Source organism: Bufo gargarizans, chromosome 3, assembly GCF_014858855.1.
Source record: "Bufo gargarizans isolate SCDJY-AF-19 chromosome 3, ASM1485885v1, whole genome shotgun sequence".
NCBI classification, from domain to species: Eukaryota; Metazoa; Chordata; class Amphibia; order Anura; family Bufonidae; genus Bufo; species Bufo gargarizans.
This window is the reverse complement of record NC_058082.1, coordinates 565,835,967-565,856,365: the sequence shown is the minus strand read 5'-3', so window position 1 is coordinate 565,856,365 and position 20,399 is coordinate 565,835,967. Positions and strand designations below refer to the sequence as shown.

Sequence of the window (20,399 nt, the reverse complement as noted above, 5' to 3'; positions counted from 1 at the left end):
CGGTGAGCGCCGTTTCTTAACATTAATTATTCATCTTCCTGAATTGGGCTCCGCCCTCTTACTAACCCACATTGCTACTATTAAGTTCTTTCAACATTTAATATATTAATACATATATATTCATCACTTGTTTTCTAATGTATAATATGCGTTCCACAGTGGAACGCACCACTTCCGGTTTGCCCGGAAACTTAGGCAGGCATTTTATGTTCTGTATGTGTGTATGTATATATATATATATATATATATGTGTCCTACCTGTACCCGTTTCTTATTATTTCTCCTGATGAAGGGGTTTTTATGTCTTCCCCGAAACGCGTTGAGCAGCATATCCTTGAAATAAAGCGATTGACAAAGAAGTTGCTGACCCGCGCCCCGATTGCCATCTCTATTGCACGACTGGAGCGCTGACTTCAATCTCCACCAGACTACAGGCGATCTCAGCCCGGGGGGTTTGCTCCAGGTGTCTTGAGTTTTATCCTGGTGGCAACCCCCCAGCGAAGTGAGTTAACTGAAGTTTTACTCTGGATTTGTTTTTATCCTATTTTTTAATAGAGTATTACATTAATATTGTGGTTCTAATCTGCACATTTGGCGCTCTCAAAGCTTTTTCTATTACTACTATTAGTACAGTATCTCTTTGGGATTTTTCGGGGATCAACTACTGCACCTGATTTATTGATAATCCTGATCCCTGGGCTACCACAAATTCTTCTCCTTTGGTTGCGTAGAGAGTGGCGCTTTCTCTTTTGTTCTCCCACTTTGTATGGTTCCATCTTGCAAGCTTGTTAGTCGGTGAGCGCAGTTTGTGACGTTTAATTCCTGACTGCCAAGTTTCAATTATCTTTACCAAGAAATTCTCCTGCCAGTGCTTACGGTTTCAGGCGAACCCTCCAAGACATTGATGTGTTAGTTCAGTCCTATGCAATTGTATGTGTTCCAAAGGATTTTTGTATTTGAGTTTCGGTTTTAAGTAAAAATGTACTTTTTACTGAATCTCAATGTTTATAGCAAGACTTCCTGTAACTGAGGTTTTTTTTTGTAGAGAATGTGCTTCAGTGGTGGGTTTTTTCATGTTATTGTTTGGGCGTTTTTGATTCTTGAGAAGGCTACATTGTTTTTTTCTCTCCTTTTTACAGGGTTTCTTTTTACTAACTCATATTTATTTTTAGATTTTTATTGTTGTAATCAAGTTCTTTTTCAGTTTTTTCCTTTTTCATATTTTGGCATCTTTTTCCGGTTTTATTTTCAGTAATTTTTGTCTATTTTTTTTTGGCCATTTCTTTGATTGATTACAGGATTTACCTTTGTATAGTGAGGCAAGTTTTATATTGACCTTTTTCTGCAGTTCTATATTCGATCTTAGCATACTTTCTTCCTTCTATTTCTCTTTTTCCAAGTGACAGTTCTCCACTCCTGACTCTCTTTAACAACCAGAGGTTAACCCCGTATTTCTTTTTATTTTATCAGCAGGAGATTGACTGGAGGAGCCACATTAAGTTGGAGAAAAGCGAGTCTTATTTATTGGGTAGCCTCAGCTGGTCAAACACAGGCGTAGCTCAGCTGTGTATAGCCCATTAGGAGGCATACTGGAAAACCAACAAAAGGAGCTCTGGCCTAAAGGCCCTGCAGGAGTGGAAATAGCATTGAGAGTAGCAATAGGCCGCTCTCAGTGCAGGAGATTTCTAGCTGTCTGACATTGGCTGTGTAAAAGTCAGAGTCGGACAGACTTACCGTGAGAAGGAGCCGGGCGGTACCTTCCGTGTACGGTCAAAAGCGTGTCCCTAGACGCAGGCAACACTAGTAACGGCTTGGTTAACCAAGGATGGGTTGTGGCAGATCCATGTTCGGAGGGGAAAAAATAGTCCCCTCGAGGGGTCAGACGGCTGCTCAATACATGAGATCTAGTTATGAGGTGAAGGCCACAAAGCCCCTTAAAGAATGGAGTAGGTGGTCCAAGGGAACTAATTGGAGTATCCTTCTGGAAGGTATTTTTGACGTATGGAGATGGGAAAAATTTATTACAGAGTTCAGGCCCAGGCTCCCGTCGGCAAAAATGTTGGAGGTAGCGCAATGGTGGCTGGAAAAGTCAATCGTGGTAAGTAAGCAGGGCGTACAGAAGGCGGTTTCAATCCGGAAGAACCGAGTGATGTACGCCTGGCCTGAGGGGAAAATTAAGGTTAGGGATCCGATGCAGGAAGCAGAGAAGGCTCTATCTGGGCTGACTTTGTTGAAACAGGCCAGAACCACTGAACCCGGGCCTACTGAAACACAACCAGTACCCGAGGTAAGTGAGTCTCCAACTGTCACTTCCACCTCCACTACTGACAAGGTCGCTTCTCTCACTCTCACTCTCTCTCTCTCATTCCTCCCTCTAACCTTAAGACAATGCACTATGTTGAGTCCAGCTTCTCTTCTTCCTGGTTTTGAGGACGATGGGGGGGGGGGGGGGGGAGTGGTGCAGAAAACAACAATTTTTTAGCTTTTTACTAACCATTTTAACCTCTCAACTGTCAATCAATTTTCTAACCTAGTAGGGAATCACATCGAGAACCATCACGACTGCCTTTTCTTTAACGGTACTTGGGTCCGATTTTTGAAAAGAAGAAAGAAAAATCACGGCCGATTCATGGCCTGAATGTTCCGCTGTAACCCTTTATTCCATCAGGGATGCCCCCAGGCAGCCCCACGGGTTATCACCCGGTGTCCACCACCGGGTTCGGAAGTCTCTCCCGGACCCAGACTCAATAACCAGTGTTCATTCTAGTCAACCAGATGATTGGGTCGTGCTAAAAAAACATCCGAGGACGGGACTAGAGCCGAGATATCTTGGGCTATTCCAGGTGCTGCTGATGACGCCAACCTCTCTGAAGTTCGAGGGATGAGACAACTGGATCCACACCGTCACTGCAAGAAGCTGCTCAACTACATCAAAGAATGAAGAGTATCACTTTTGTTTATTTATTTCGTTTAGTTTTTAGGAAGGGAAACTCACCTCAAACTAGCCAGGGCCACAAGGAGACATTTGTTGATAGCACATAACGATACATTCCTATAGGGTAATATCAGATATAGGTTTAATAGTAGCTCTGGCTCCTCGCTTGTTAATCCTGTATGGGTGTCCAGGCAGCTAGGCGGCCCGTAGATGTGGTAAAGGGCAAACGTTTGTGGGATCCTCCAGTTGTGAGGAAGGTATAACGGTCAACCTTACTAATGAAAACCCTGATCTCTTTAATAGCACCCATAGACCAGATTATATCTTCTGGAAAGAAGGATGTGACGTTCAGACTGATGGAGCGATCCCCCAGTCTATTCAGTTATTACTGGAAGTCCGTGACCGTCAGAAATTCTTGTGTGGAGTTGACGGGTCTGTACTATTTCCTACGCAGGTTAGCTGCTTATAAGGTAATTCCCTCTAGCTTCAGAAAAAAGTTCGAGTTCGGGACCCGAACTTGACCCGAACTTGACCCCAAACCCGAACCCCATTGAAGTCAATGGGGACCTGAACTTTTGAGCACTAAAATGGCTGTAGAAATGTCATGGAAACGGCTAGAGGGCTGCAAATGGCGTCAAAATGCGGTTAAGAGCATGGCAAGTGCTCTGCAAACAAATGTGGATAGGGAAATGACTTTAAATAGCATTAAATACGTAAAAATAAAAAATAATAATCTTGCTCTAGGAGGACCAGGTCCATATGGAGTAGCAGGTTGAGGAGGCGGTGGATGCGGCGGTGTAGGTGGAAGCGGCGGTGGAGGAGGAGGTAGCCTACACTGCTTTTTGTTTTAAAATGTATTTTTTTAAATTAGGGTAGACCCCAAAACATTGGGAAATATAACTCTCCAGTTGTGCTAAACACACGTTCAGACAATACACCGGCTGCAGGACAGGCCAGCACCTCCAAGGCGTGAAGGGCAAGCTCAGGCCATGTGCCCAATTTGGAGACCCAGAAGTTGCAGGGGCTGACCCTTCAGTCAGTCCATGTAGGCGTGTGCACACTTACTGCCCCACCATGTTGCACGTCCCCGTGATGTTCACCATCCAATTTGATATCTGCTCTATCAACTTTCCATGTTCTTTTATGCGCCGACCATGTTGATTACGGGTGGCGGGGAATCAGGGTTCCAGGCCGGAGAGGGAGTGTGGGAAAAAGAGACCAAATTTAAGGGAGATAAATTTATAAAAAAATTGGGGGCGCAAATGTGGGACAAATTACAGAAGCCCAAATGTGGGCCAAAAGAGTCAAGCGGAATTGTGGGAAAAGCTATTGAGGCGCAAATGTTGGCCAAATGAGTATAGTGGAAATGTGGGACAAAGTATTGAAGCTTAAATGTGGTACAACTTGTTTAAGTTTAAGCATTGAATCAAAGCAGGTGGCGCGCATCAATGAAAGAAGCATTTCAGATATATTATTCCCTGTCACCTGCAGAGCCGGGGTTTATTCACATCTAAAATTGTATAATGTCAACCCAAGAATGTAACAGAAAAATTACAGAAATGTATTAACCCGTCTACTTGGTAGAGCGGGGTCTAAGACAGAAAACAATTGTCTAATTGTCTATTGTCACCCGAAAATGTAAAATAAAAATTATTGAAATTTATTAAGCTGTCAACTAGGTAGAGGAGGGGTATATTACACCCAAAAATTGGTGAATTTGACCATAAAATTTAACTGACAATTATTTTTTTTTGTTAACCAGCCTATTAGGTATAGCAGTGGTACTTCACACGCAAAAATTGGTTAATTTCACCCAAAAATGTAACTGACAATTTTTTTTTTTTTTACCGGCCTACTAGTTATAGCAGTGGTACATCACACCCAAAAATTGGTTAATTTCACCATAAAATGTAACAGACAAATTGTTTTATTGTTTAACCTGTCTACTAGGTATAGCAGTGGTACTTCACACCCAAAAAATGTTGAATTTCAACTGAAAATATAACTAACAAATTATTATTTTTTTTGTTAACCGGCCTACTAGGTACAGCAGAGGTACTATACACCCACAAATTGGTGAATTTCACCCGAAAATGTTAATGACAATTTATTTTTTATTTTTTAAACGGCCTACTAGATATAGCAGTGGTACTATACATCCAAAAATTGGTTAATTTAACCAGAAAATGTTAATTACTTTTTTTTTACTGGCCTACTAGGTATAGCAGTGGTCCTATACACCCAAAAATTGGTTAATTTCACCAAAAAATGTTAATGACAATTTTATTTTATTTTTTAACCGGCCTACTAGGTATAGCAGTGGTACTATACACCCAAAAATTGGTTAATTTCACCCAAAAATATTAATGACAATTTGTATTTTTTTTAACCGGCCTACTAGGTATAGCAGTGGTACTATACACCCAAAAATTGGTGAATTTCACCGGAAAATGTAACTGACAATTTTCATGCTAGTCAGTAATTGTTGTTTCGATCTTTCTGCTCATAAACATTAGGGAAATCGAGGTATTTAATTCTGGTTGGGTTCTCTCCTTTTTTCCTACTCCCTGTATTAATTTTTTTCCCCCTCTTCCCTTTTTATTCGAATTCGAATTCAGCATTTAAACCGTCAGGTATTAACGTTTCGAAATCATAAATCCTCCTTGATTCCTGTCTTGACATCTGTGAGATGTGGTCTCCCCCTCTTCCACTTTCTCAAAGGCTAGATATATAAAGTTAGACACAACTACATGACTAAGATATTCACCACTACCTTCTCCATATTTCTCCATAGGAATTCATCACTATTACCTTTTATAATTATTTATTTAATTTTTTTTGTATATTCTTTATTATTTTTATATATTTTATACTTTTAGTACCAACTACTTAATAATTCTCGAATGAATCGATATCAAATATCAACCAGCAAGAATATATGTTCTCAGCTATATATACGCATACAGATATGTATACCAAGAAAACACAAGCACAACATTGAAATGTCCTAATAAAGACATAATATGGGTAACAAATCCCAGTGAACAGACTCCAGGTCGGGTGTTTGGTGGGTTATTTGACGAAGTGGGTATAAAAGAGGGCAGTCCTAAAGGTTCAAACATGGCCACTGAGGAAGAGGTTGGAGTACCTCAAAACGCATCTGAAATTACCTGGCATTACCTTTCATTACAGAGACTATGAGCAAAAAGGGTGCGGGAACTGGGTGTGTTGGCCGGTGGTACTAACAGAAGAGGAGCTGGAAGGCAGTACAATGATGTGCAGAATAATATATAGATCAAATGGAAACAATAATATATATCAAATAAAAATCTAATAAAAACAATATATGTACGGTTAAAATCAATGTAAAAAGTTGTTGTAAAAAGTTAAAAATCACCTCTGTCGTGGGAAGTATATATACACTTCTGTGTATGTCTGGACAATGAGATACTACTGACTTCATGGGAGGGGGGGGGGGTGTTACTCGGATAAGCATAATACATCGGTAAACCAATACCCCCCAGCCAGGATCGCCTCAAGATGGTGAAAGATGAAGGCAGCCACAGACAGGAAGCTTCTGTTCAACTTTCTTTTATTCTAATATATAAAATATTTACAGCATCTCTACTAGTAACATATATGTAATTGGATTACAAATGCCATTAGAAGAACCTGCGCACAACAAGCTTAACGCGACTTGGACTATCGATAGACACTTATAATCAAAACCTAATTCCTTTTTTAGACGTGATATCCATATATTTTAAAAAGCATTCAAATAAATTACCTATTTTAAATTTATATTAACCTTTATTAATAAATATAATTTGTGTGGTAGATATAGCGTGCCTGCCTATCAATATTTCACATATTTTACGTCTCTCAGTGGCTGGGTGAGTCACCTAGGACAGAGCACCAACCCAGAGCCACCAATTGGGAGAGCCGCTATGTTTGTTACATGAAGGAAGTGGTCGGGTGACGGACCGGCCCCTTTCTATTGTTACCCCTTTGGCTATAAGATAAAAGGGAGGAGACTAGGTAGGAGGTGGGGGGGCAGTGCTCAGAAGAAGTCTACAATGAAGCACCGTGTCCAGGGCCGTCTTTAATATTGATTGGACCCTGGGCAAGAATTTACTTGGGCCCCCTGGATCCCGCCTTCACACACCCTAGCAGGCAATCACGCCCTCCACCACAACACACAGTGAATGGGTCCGCATCCGAGCCGCCAAAACGGTGGCTCGGAGGCGGACCCAAACAACGGCCGTGTGCATGAGGCCTAAGCACATGCAGTCTCAGGAGTGGTCCACACATCACCCCTGCCTTGCAGCCTCACAGGAGTACAGGACCAGTATCTGCACACGTATGTATGGCATAATTGGGATGCACATCACACATGACATGACACAGGTCTTCACCAGGCTGCAGGCCAGCAGACACATTATTATTGCCACATGTGTCACATGCCACTACTGACTGTACAGCCATTCAGAGTTCAGACAGTTCCGCTTCCTTCAGAAAAGCGAGCCCGCCGTGCACTCCAGCGACTTACAGATAGAGGCAGTGGCATTGCTATGGCTGGTGTCACCCTTTTCTCAGGGGGGCTCTCATTGTGTGGTGTGGACTGGTCATTTTCACTAAGGAATATAGTTTAACCATTTATGTGCAAAAGAGAAAATAAGAAGTCAGCTCCAATCAGATATCTGCACATAGACCAAGAGTCTTGGTCTATGTGCAGATATCTGATTGGAGCTGACTTCTTATTTTCTCTTTTGCACATAAATGGTTAAACTATATTCCTTAGTGAAAATGACCAGTCCAGTCCACACCATGAGGGCCCCCCTGAGCAAAGATTAGTAAATGTGGCTGGTGGTGGCCCCAGCCCCCAGGCCACAGTTCAGCAGCAGACGGAGAGAACCCAACCCAACCTCTTATGTCTCCTGGAGCCGTCTGTCTCTATGACCCTGGGTTCACACCTGAGCGTTTCTGAGACGCGCGTTTTACGCGCGTATTTGTCGCGCGTTTTTATGCACGTTTTTTGCAATAGTAAACGCGCGTTTGTGTGATTGCAGTGTTGTCCAATGAGTCTATGGCCAAAACGCGCGACAAACGCCCCCCAAAAAGCTCAAGAACTTGTTTATGCGTCGGGCGTTTTACAGCGCGTTCAAACGCGCTGTAAAACGCTCAAGTGTGAACCAGGGCCATAGGGAAGCATTGGTTTTCACGTGTTGAGCGTTTTACAGCGCGTTTGAACGCGCTGTAAAACGCTCAGGTGTGAACTTAGGGTGATAATCCCCCACTAATTTATGAACGGATCTGGGGTTAATTATTAATTTGGTGACCTGACAGGTCTAAATTTCTAATATAAAATAAAGCTTTTTGCTTTACCTACCAAGTCCTCCCCTCCTGGCGCGGCAGTGGCAGGTCTGGTCTGGCTGTGTAAGGTAAGGTGAGTGAGTCACTGGTGGTCTGGTCACATGAGGCCGTGACTCACTACCCAATCCCTTTAGCTCTGGACCGGTCCGGAGGCGGAGACTTAGTCCCTGCTGCTGGCTGCTCCTGGGGGCCCAAGGTAGCTCAGCTCCGTTTCCCGAGTCCCGACTCCCATCCATTCACAAATTTTATGCAGCAAGCAGCAGCGCAGCAGTCTTCAGAATAACTTACAACTGCGCTGCTAAGTTGGCAAGCACGTCGGCGCCCCACCGTCACGTGGTAAAAGGGGGTGTGTGACGGCGGGGCGCCGACGTGCTTTCCAACTAAGCAGCGCAGCTGTAAGTTGTTCTGAAGACTGCTGCGCTGCTGCTTGCTGCATAAAATTTGTGAATGGATGGGAGTCGGGACTCGGGAAACGGAGCTGAGCTACCTTGGGCCCCCAGGAGCAACTGGGCCCGGGGCAGCTGCCCCTTTTGCCCTGCGGCAAAGACGGCCCTGACCGTGTCTGAGTCTTGAAGAGGGTTGCCTTGCCTTACACAAAGGAGCTTCATACATGTGTTTTTAAGCACGGGGGAAATTCTTTGTGGTTGGAGAACTTTTAGCGCAGCTTGGATATGTGCGTCTGATGCAAACGAATTTCCACAACGTCATACAATACTGTGTCTCCTCTCTCCTCATACATTGCTGTGTCTCCTCTCTCCTCATACAATGCTGTGTCTTCTCTCTCCTTATACAATGCTGTGTCTCCTCTCTCCTCATACAATGCTGTGTCTCCTCTCTCTTTATACAATACTGTGTCTCCTCTCTCCTCATACAATATTGTGTCTCCTCTCTCCTCATACAATACTGTGTCTCCTCTCTCCTCATACAATACTGTGTCTCCTCTCTACTGATACAACACTGTGTCTCCTCTCTCCTCATACAATACTGTGTCTCCTCTCTCCTCATACAATATTGTGTCTCCTCTCTCCTCATACAATATTGTGTCTCCTCTCTTCTCATACAATACTGTGTCTCCTCTCTTCTCATACAATACTGTGTCTCCTCTCTCCTTATACAATGCTGTGTCTCCTCTCTTCTCATACAATACTGTGTCTCCTCTCTTCTCATACAATACTGTGTCTCCTCTCTTCTCATACAATACTGTGTCTCCTCTCTTCTCATACAATACTGTGTCTCCTCTCTTCTCATACAATACTGTGTCTCCTCTCTCCTCATACAATACTGTGTCTCCTCTCTTCTCATACAATACTGTGTCTCCTCTCTCCTCATACAATGCTGTGTCTCCTCTCTCCTCATACAATGCTGTGTCTCCTCTCTTCTCATACAATACTGTGTCTCCTCTCTCCTCATACAATGCTGTGTCTCCTCTCTCCTCATACAATATTGTGTCTCCTCTCTACTGATACAACACTGTGTCTCCTCTCTTCTCATACAATACTGTGTCTCCTCTCTCCTCATACAACACTGTGTCTCCTCTCTTCTCATACAATACTGTGTCTCCTCTCTTCTCATACAATACTGTGTCTCCTCTCTTCTCATACAATACTGTGTCTCCTCTCTCTTCATACAATACTGTGTCTCCTCTCTCCTCATACATATTGTGTCTCCTCTCTCCTCATACAATACTGTGTCTCCTCTCTCCTCATACAATATTGTGTCTCCTCTCTACTGATACAACACTGTGTCTCCTCTCTTCTCATACAATACTGTGTCTCCTCTCTCCTCATACAACACTGTGTCTCCTCTCTTCTCATACAATACTGTGTCTCCTCTCTCCTCATACAATGCTGTGTCTCCTCTCTTCTCATAGAATACTGTGTCTCCTCTCTTCTCATACAATACTGTGTCTCCTCTCTCTTCATACAATACTGTGTCTCCTCTCTCCTCATACAATACTGTGTCTCCTCTCTACTGATACAACACTGTGTCTCCTCTCTTCTCATACAATGCTGTGTCTCCTCTCTCCTCATACAATACTGTGTCTCCTCTCTCCTCATACATATTGTGTCTCCTCTCTCCTCATACAATACTGTGTCTCCTCTCTCCTCATACAATATTGTGTCTCCTCTCTACTGATACAACACTGTGTCTCCTCTCTTCTCATACAATGCTGTGTCTCCTCTCTCCTCATACAATATTGTGTCTCCTCTCTACTGATACAACACTGTGTCTCCTCTCTTCTCATACAATGCTGTGTCTCCTCTCTCCTCATACAATATTGTATCTCCTCTCTACTGATACAACACTGTGTCTCCTCTCTCCTCATACAATGCTGTGTCTCCTCTCTCCTCATACAATACTGTGTCTTCTCTCTTCTCATACAATACTGTGCCTCATCTCTCCATGCAATACTGTGTCCCCTCTCTCCTCATACAATACTGTGTCTCCTCTCTGCTGATACAGTACTGTGTCTCTTCTCTCCTCATACAATGCTATGTCTCCTCTCTCTTCATACAATACTGTGTCTCCTCTCTCTTCATACAATACTGTGTCTCCTCTCTCTTCATACAATACTGTGTCTCCTCTCTCTTCATACAATACTGTGTCTCATATATCCTCATACAATACTGTGTCTTCTCTCTTCTCAAACAATATTGTGTCTCCTCTCTCCTTATACAATACTGTGTCTCCTCTCTCCTCATACAATACTGTGTCTCCTCTCTCCTCATACAATACTGTGTCTCCTCTCTCCTCATACAATACTGTGTCTCCTCTCTCCTCATACAATACTGTGTCTCCTCTCTCCTCATACAATGCTGTGTCTCCTCTCTCCTCATACAATGCTGTGTCTCCTCTCTCCTCATACATGCTGTGTCTCCTCTCTCCTCATACAATATTGTGTCTCCTCTCTACTGATACAACACTGTGTCTCCTCTCTTCTCATACAATACTGTGTCTCCTCTCTTCTCATACAATACTGTGTCTCCTCTCTCCTCATACAATGCTGTGTCTCCTCTCTTCTCATACAATATTGTGTCTCCTCTCTACTGATACAATACTGTGTCTCCTCTCTTCTCATACAATACTGTATCTCCTCTCTCCTCATACAATATTGTGTCTCCTCTCTACTGATACAACACTGTGTCTCCTCTCTTCTCATACAATACTGTGTCTCCTCTCTTCTCATACAATATTGTGTCTCCTCTCTACTGATACAATACTGTATCTCCTCTCTCCTCATACAATATTGTGTCTCCTCTCTACTGATACAACACTGTGTCTCCTCTCTTCTCATACAATACTGTGTCTCCTCTCTCCTCATACATAGCTGTGTCTCCTCTCTCCTCATACATAGCTGTGTCTCCTCTCTCCTCATACATAGCTGTGTCTCCTCTCTCATCATACATAGCTGTGTCTCCTCTCTCCTCATACATAGCTGTGTCTCCTCTCTCCTCATACATAGCTGTGTCTCCTCTCTCCTCATACATAGCTGTGTCTCCTCTCTCCTCATACATAGCTGTGTCTCCTCTCTCCTCATACATAGCTGTGTCTCCTCTCTCCTCATACATAGCTGTGTCTCCTCTCTCCTCATACATAGCTGTGTCTCCTCTCTCCTCATACATAGCTGTGTCTCCTCTCTCCTCATACATAGCTGTGTCTCCTCTCTCCTCATACATAGCTGTGTCTCCTCTCTCCTCATACATTGCTGTGTCTCCTCCCTCCTCATACAATACTGTGTCTCCTCTGTTGTCATACATTGCTGTGTCTCCTCTCTCCTTATACAATGCTGTGTCTCCTCTCTCCTTATACAATGCTGTGTCTCCTCTCTCCTTATACAATGCTGTGTCTCCTCTCTCGTCATACAATACTGTGTCTCCTCTCTCCTCATACAATACTGTGTCTCCTCTCTCCTTATACAATACTGTGTCTCCTCTCTCTTCATACAATACTGTGTCTCCTCTCTACTCATACATTGCTGTGTCTCCTCTCTCCTTATACAATACTGTGTCTCCTCTCTCCTCATACATTGCTGTGTCTCCTCTCTCCTTATACAATACTGTGTCTTCTCTCTCCTTATACAATGCTGTGTCTCCTCTCTCCTCATACAATACTGTGTCTCCTCTCTCCTCATACATAGCTGTGTCTCCTCTCTCGTCATACAATACTGTGTCTCCTCTCTCCTTATACAATACTGTGCCTCCTCTCTCCTCATACATTGCTGTGTCTCCTCTCTCCTTATAATATTATGTCATAGTAAATAATGGATAGTTTCATTGTGATATAATCTGCTGCGTTTGGGATGTGTATGAATGGTCTGATTAGATGTTTTGTGATGAAGTGTACCGCAATGTGGGTATGAGACACGGTAGTACGCACAATTAGGCCTAAGGACTAATGTGAACGGCGTCAGTCCGTGTACATCGCTGCAGAATATGTTTGCACTATATGAATAAATAGATACTCACCAACAGCTCCAGAAATAAAAAGAGAGATGTAGACAAGAAGCTGGATGGACTTCATGCCGCCGTATAAGAATCTGAAAGATAGTGGCATCTGCTGCAGAGAAGAGGAAGAGTCCGGCCAGTTCCTGTCAGTATGTGGTTTGTGTGATTTCTCAAAAGTCACCTAGAGGCTTCTACTTACAGGTTTGAAATATTTGCTGAATTTTCCACTGCCCATAGAAGTATTCACATGCAATCCTTATCCTTAATCCTTAACGTACGGGCAGAACCCCTGAAAAGACCGCCGGGGCTGCCACAGGGAAGCCCACCCGCATATGTTCTGCAGAGAGGCTCTTCCACGGTTGTGATGGATGAACATCGGCCGGGACGGTTCGCGAATGCGCGTTCACGATCAAATATTAGCGAACCGCAAGTTTGCTGCAGGCCCCATTCACTTTAATGGCAGGCAAACCTGAAAAACCTTTAGGTCATATTTTCAGACACCAAATACTTACTAGAAGTGCACAAATAGTCCCACAACATGGAGTGATATACCAGAGGGGGATCAATGGCAAAAATTCCCACAAAAAATATGTATTTTAATCAGGGGCTATTTTTCTGCGTCTTAAATTGAAACTCTCAAAAATGTGCCCTAGAAAATTTTAATTTTAGGCCACGGGAGTACGGGCCCCAAAAATTAGGCATTCACCTGACAGAAAAGAACTTGTGATGATGTGGTTGGAGGTACATTAGGCGGTCACTGGATAAAACTTTTACTGTAGGCCACTGGAGTAGAGGCCCCAAAAATTTGGCATTCACTGGACAGAAAAGGCCTTTTATGCCGCTGTATATACATAAGCCAAGGACCATTACTTGTTCTGGGTGGTGGCGGATATGTGTGGGCTGGCATGAGGAAATTCAATTGCATGTGGTGGTCACAGGTATAGAATTCCTCAGAGATCAATGCCTCATTCATTTTTAGAAATGTGAGGTAGTCCACACTGTCGTGAGCTAGGCGAGTGCACTTATCATTCACGATCCCCCCTGCTGCCCTGAACGTCCTTTCAGACAGGACACTCGACGAGGGGCAAGCCAAGAGTTCCATGGCAAATTGTGCCAGCTCTGGCCACAGGTCAAGCCTGCACACCCAGTAGTCCAGGGGTTCCTCGCTTCTCAGAGTGTCTACATTGGCCGTTAACCCAATGTAGTCGGACACCTGTCGGTCTAGGCGTTACCTGAGGCTGGATCTGGAGGGCGGCTGTCGATGGGTTGGCTACAAGAATGATCTCATATCCAAAGTAACCAACACATCTCCAAACCGCCCTGGTTTGGATTGGTACCCGCAACTGTTTCTCTGTGGGTGGAAATTCCTCTGCCAGCGCCCGCAACACCAGAATGCAGCATCTTTGGAAACAAGGCCTGGAAATGCTGCATTCTGACAGCCCTCTGTGATGCTGGTAACATGTTCGCCATTTTGTGTTTGTACCGGGGGTCGAAGTACGTTGCCACCCAGTACTGGTCCTTGCCCTTTATGCTTTTTATACGGGGGTCCCTCTTCAAACACTGGAGCATGAAGGCCCCAATTTGCATTAAATTGGAAGCGGTGGAGCGCACTGTCTCCTGCTCATCGTCCAGGAGAATATTGTCCTCGGTCTCCTGGCCTGCCGCAAGACTTCCTGGACCCCGGCGTATTTGGCAGCGAATCGCTGCATGACTAAGTTCAGGACGTGTGCCATACACGGCACGTGTGTCATTTTGCCCTGTTTCAGCGCGCTCAGTAGATTGGGACCGTTGTCGCACACCACTTTACCAACTGTCAAATTGAGCGGGGTTAGCCACTGATCGGCCTGTGACCGCAGAGCTGAAAGGAGTGCAGGACCGGTGTGGCTCTTGGCTTCCAGGCACAACAGCTGCAGCACAGCATGGCAACGTCTCACCTGGCACGTCAAATAGGTTCTGGGGAGCTTAGGGGGGTGCAGTGAAAGAGACAGTAGCAGTGGAAAAGGAGGAGTTAGCCTAGGAGGAGACGGAGGATGGAGGAGAAGAAGAGGCCGGCCTGCATGCAATCCGTGGTGGTAACACCAAATCCACACGGGTTCCACAGGTTACATGCTTGACGGCCATCAGAAGGTTCATCCAGTGGGCAGTAAAAGTTATGTACATTCCCTGCCCGTGTTTGCTAGACCACGTGTCTGTGGTCAGATGTATCTTGGCACTGACCCTGTGTGCAAGAGATATATTAACTTCCCGCTGAACGTGGCCATATAGCTCTGGGATGCCCTTCTGGGAGAAATATTTCCTTCGTGGGACCTTCCATTGCGGTGTGCCATGGGCCACAAATTTTTAAAGGCCTCTGAGTCCACCAGTTTATATGGCAGTAATTGGTGGGCTAGCAGTTCTGACAAGCCAGCGGTCAGCCGTTGGGCAAGAGGGTTATCCAGCGTCATCAACTTTTGGGCCATGGAAGCCTGCCTTCTGCCAGATGAACGCGACGACGGCACGGTGGAAGGTGGAGTGGAGGACAAATAGGAGGAGAAGGAGAAAAGGCAGGACGTGGAGTGCCGGGAGTGTGGCTTTGTGGGTTCTGACGGCATTGCTCCTACTGGGCTCGGTGATGGGAGGTCATTTGCCTTCTTAAGGCGGTCGTCCCTAGGTGAGTGTTGGGGTTACTGTGACCTATGCGTTGACAGAACAGGCTGCAGATGGCAACACTATTGTCAGCAGCGGACACGTTAAAAAAAGCCTACACTGCGGAGCCATGTGCCGGCGTCCTGGGAGCGCAAGATGTGACCGTGCATGGTAGATGGCTCGCTCCAGATACATTAGCAGTCTGGTTTTTGCCTCCGGTGCACTGCGAGTTCTTCCTGCTTCTCCTCCCTATCTGCTGCTCCATCTCTCCCTCTGAACTCCCCTCCTCTTCCTCTCTTGTGGGCACCCAAGTGACATCCATCGACACGTCATCATTGTCACCTTCACCACCACTGACATTAGAGATCTTGGAGTAGGCAGTTTCTAGAAGTATTCCTGAGCCCATTCTGTGATTCCTTTACAGTAGCATTCCTGTTTGTGGTGCAGTGTCGTGTAAGGGCCCGGAGATCACGGGCATCCAGTATGGTTTTACGGCCTTGACCCTTACGCACAGAGATTGTTCCGGATTCTCTGAATCTTCGGATGATGTTCTGCACAGTTGATGATGATAGATGCAAAGTCTTTGCAATGTTTCGCTGGGTAACACCTTTCTGATATTGCTCCACTATCTTTCTGCGCAACATTGTGGGAATTGGTGATCCTCTACCCATCTTGGCTTCTGAGAGACACTGCCACTCTGAGAAGCTCTTTTTATACCCAATCATGTTGCCAATTGACCTAATTAGAGTTAATTGGTCTTCCAGCTCTTCGTTATGCTCAAATTTACTTTTTCCAGCCTCTTATTGCTACTTGTCCCAACTTTTTGGGGATTTGTTGACGCCGTGAAAATTTGAATCAACGTATTTTTCCTTTAAAATGATACATTTACTCGGATTAAACGTTTGATCCGTCATCTACCTTCTATTACACATAACATACTGACATTTGCCATCTCCACATCATTGCATTCAGCTTTTATTCACAATTTGTTTAGTGTCCCAACTTTTTTGAAATCCGGTTTGTACCTTCTATACTAGAAACTATATTATAGGTATATCACACCCCTCAATAATTTTTTGGGGGGAGCAACAAGTAAATAACACCAGTTGCAATTAGTTGTTCCAAAGCGTTTGTCCCTCTGTCTAGCTGCAGTATCGCAGCAGAACCGCACACAACTGCTGCACAATACAAATCCACTATAATCTAATATCTATTATAAGTATATCACACCCCTCAGTAAGTCACACCTATCGATAGCACACCTATACCAGTGCTTACAAGGACTTTTGTGGCCCTATTAGCTAGTGTTTGGTGTCCCTAACAGCCTGTCCCTGCTCCACACAGCAACCTCTCCCTACACTGGCAAAACACTGAATGCAAAATGATCAGGTTCTGTGATACGGTGGGGGGGTGACCATGTGCTGAAACATCTCAATTGCCTGTCCTGTACCACCTGATGGATGTGTCATGGGTCAAAGTTTGGCACAATGCAAAAGAATATAGAGCATGCGAACATCGCCATATGTTCGCATGTTCTGCGAATCGCGAATGAGCAAAGTTCGTAGCAAAATGACCACTGGGCGAACCGCTAGGCCAACGCTAATCTGCGGTCATCAGGAAAGGGGTGAACATTAAACCCCAGGCTAGTGTAGAAGTCCAGGATGGAAAGATCAGGAGAAGAGCTGGTGGTAGGGGTGGACACACCGCCTGTGCAGCCGGTCTGGCTGCACAGGGGCCCAGTGCGGTAGGGGGGCCCGTGAGAGGTTCCGTGGCAGGGCAGGGAGAGATGAGCGCTTCCATTGTGGAATCATTGATCTCTATATTCATCTGTGTCGCCGTCCTCAGGACAGCGATACAGATGGATGCTGCAGCGGGGCGGGGGAGAGGTGTTCCTTACCCATTCCTCTGATAGGCTGCAGGCCTAGTGCCTGAGAAGTTGGTGCAGGTGACCTCATCTCGCCGCCTAAGCCGTACAGTGCGAGACACAGGCCGGAAGAGGCCTTCACCGCTTCACTGAGAGTGTCATGGAGGTAAGTATGTGAGTCAATTATTTTTTTTTATTAACACTATGCTGTTGCCCAGAATGGGGAAGGGGGGAGAGGAGCACTATAGAGGCACCTACTAGGGGGCATTATTTGCTGCCACAGATAGGAGGGAGCACTATGTGGGCATCTACAAGGGGGCATTATATACTGGCACACATGGGAGGGAGGAGCACTATGGGGGCATCTGCAATGAGCAGGATATGGGGTAACGCTGACGCCACTTATGCAGTGGGTCAGGATACGGGTGGATAATAGTCTATATTTGTTTGTGACGCCAATTGCAGCGGGCGCAGGGTACTACCCCAGGGCCCTTCCAAGGTGTTATAATGCAGGTCCCAGGTTAGGAATGCCAGAGTGGGGTAATGGCCTATAATGTCTCTATAGGGTGGTGATAACTGTGTCAGCGGTGTCTCCTACCTGGGTACGGCCGGACTCCTGGCTCACTGGAAATAAATTTGAGTGTAGTGATAGTTGGAGTAATAGAGGAATTTTGCAGCAGAAATGATGTCCAGATGTTTAGATGAAGTTCAAACATTTCTTTACTGAAGATAACTTGTATCCAAGCAGTATACAGCTTTGGTCTCTGGTCCCAGCAGGTTTTAGCAATCATTGGCAGGAATAAATCTTCTGCACTTTAAATCTAGAGCTTGCAGGATAATTCGTCTGCTTGGTAGCTCTGTAATTGTGGCAGGAATTAATCTTCTGCACTTCTTTGTAACTTCTGCTTTGTGGGGACAGACTAGCTGAGGAGAAATGGCTTCTCCTAGGTCTCTGGACTTACTCTCAGATGGTTTCTCAGGGGATGCTTTCTTCCTGGAACTCTGGAGGTTGTCTGCTTCTTCCATCCAGCTGAGGTTGAAGTTGCTCAGGCTGGGTATTTAATCAGGTTTAAGCCAAGACAAGATCTTTGCTGTCTTCCCTATGCAGGGGATCTCCTGAACGCTATCACACAGCCTTCCCCTAGCAGGGGAGGCTACACTGACTCTAACTTCCTTCTCCACCCATGCTGCAGGATGCAGGAACAGTCCACACCTCTACAGAGGGGGACTAAACTGGAATAATCCACTCCAGCCTAGATATACTAAACTAGGACTAGTACCTGGCCAATGCATTGCTGCCCCCTGCTGGTAAACCTGGAAAATTACAAGGAACAAATGTATTTAACATGGTTTTACATGCACATTTGTGGAAGACATGAGCAAAATCACACCAGATGACAATATAAAGGCTCCTAGAAGATAGTAGCGAAGTAGAGGCGTGTAGTAACACAACTCTGGGGTGTTACACATCTACTAGGGGGCATTATTTACCGGCACACATGGGGGAGAGGAGAACTATGGAGGCATCTACTGGGGGCATTATGTAGGGTCATTTTATACTGGCACAAACTATATGTGCAATATGGGGGTTGGGATGAGTGCCATAGTGGCATTTTATACTGGCATACATTATATGGGCACTATGGGGAAGGGGGAAGGGGGGAGAGGAACGTTATCAGGGGATCTACTTGGGGCACTCTTTAGGGGCATTTTATACTGGCACATTATTTCAGGCACCATGGAACGGGAGGAGCACTATGGGGGCATCTACTGGGGGCACTATATAGGAGTATTTTATACTGGTGCAAAATTATGGGGCACTATGGGGACATTAGCTCAAGTGGGGACACTAAGCGGGTTTGTTGGGACACACAGTAGGGGGCATTGGCACACATTATGAGGGCACTATAGGGACATTGGGGTCTATTAGGGGCACTAAGGGGAGGTATTCACTTTACTGCCACACAACAGGGCATTTTTTTATATAATTATTCTTGGGGGACATTATGTTTATTAGTGTCAGGGACACTATTTGCTGGGCGCAGTTATTTTTTAGGGCACTGTGTGCCAATAATTATTGAAGGGGCACTATCTGGTACTAGTATTTTCAGGGGGTTTGTCTGTTTCTGCAGGAAAGTATTGGGGAGCACAGCGGCACAGGATGGGGTGTTCAGAAGGTTGGAGGATGTTGGAAAAGTAGGAAACTAAGATGTCTGACTGTCAAACTCTGCAGAGAGAAGAGACGGCTGAAAGTAATCATCATGGTGGTCTGGTCTGAATGGAGAAGATAAGGAAAGAGAAGATCTAAGAAGACGTCACTGGATGTACAAGGTATGTGGCGCTGTATTAGGCTACTTTCACATCTGCATTAGTCATTCTGGCAGGCTCTTCACCGAATTCACTGGATCCGGCACTGCAGACGGAATGCCCGCCGGCCCCATTAACCATAATGCGGTACGGTAGAGATCCGGCCACAATCTGGCAGAAATGCAGAGAATCAGCGGGACGCAAACCGCTGCATGCTGTGGTTTGTGTCCAGACGGATGGTAGTGCCGCGGGTGTGAAAGTAGCCTTACCCTGTATGTTCTGTATTGCTGGATGTAATATTAGGAGGGAATAGGTTAGGTTGAGAATTTGGAATGGGGGGTGGAGGGGCCCAGGCACATTCTTTGCACAGGGGCCCTCTGCTGTCTGTGTCCGCCCCTGGCTGGTGGACAACGGCCCCAGACTGAAATCAACATAACAAACGCAAAGGTGCGCTGATTTAACGGTTCACTCTCAAACCGAGGGGCGCGAGGGGGGCGTGTCCTGGAAGATCGCACAATCAGCCTTATACAATGTCTGCCTGACTGGAAAAACGTAACACAATGTAAAAGAGTCCACGATGGAGATAAAAGCTCATAGACATAATGTCACCATAATGTCACCATAACATAAAACACTGAACATATGAGAAAAGATGAATAAATGGAATATATGATCCAGAAGATTTCTGCTGCGCCAGGAGTAGGAAAAAGCGGTGAGAATCAGGAGGTGACGCTTCTATATTCCACTGCAAATAGCCACTCACCTACGGGGGGCTAATCACACCCTGGGTGGGATTCATAGCTGTGAAGGCAGGAAAGACCACAAGGGGGCGGCGTTTCCCCTGTAATCT

The 20,399-nt window shown here is 45.2% G+C and overlaps 1 protein-coding gene across 3 annotated transcripts in view; it reads right to left on the bottom strand.

Moving 5' to 3' along the window:
- Nucleotides 1–12,922, bottom strand: part of LOC122930714 (hemicentin-1-like) — a 72,669-nt gene extending 59,747 nt beyond the window's left edge. For all 3 annotated transcript variants that reach the window (XM_044284276.1, XM_044284278.1, XM_044284279.1), the window contains exon 1: nt 12,775–12,922. In XM_044284276.1, the coding sequence (XP_044140211.1) occupies nt 12,775–12,862 (88 nt within the window). In that variant the 5' untranslated portion in view covers nt 12,863–12,922. The remainder of the gene's footprint in view (nt 1–12,774) is intronic.
- Between the last annotated feature and the right edge of the window lie 7,477 nt (nt 12,923–20,399).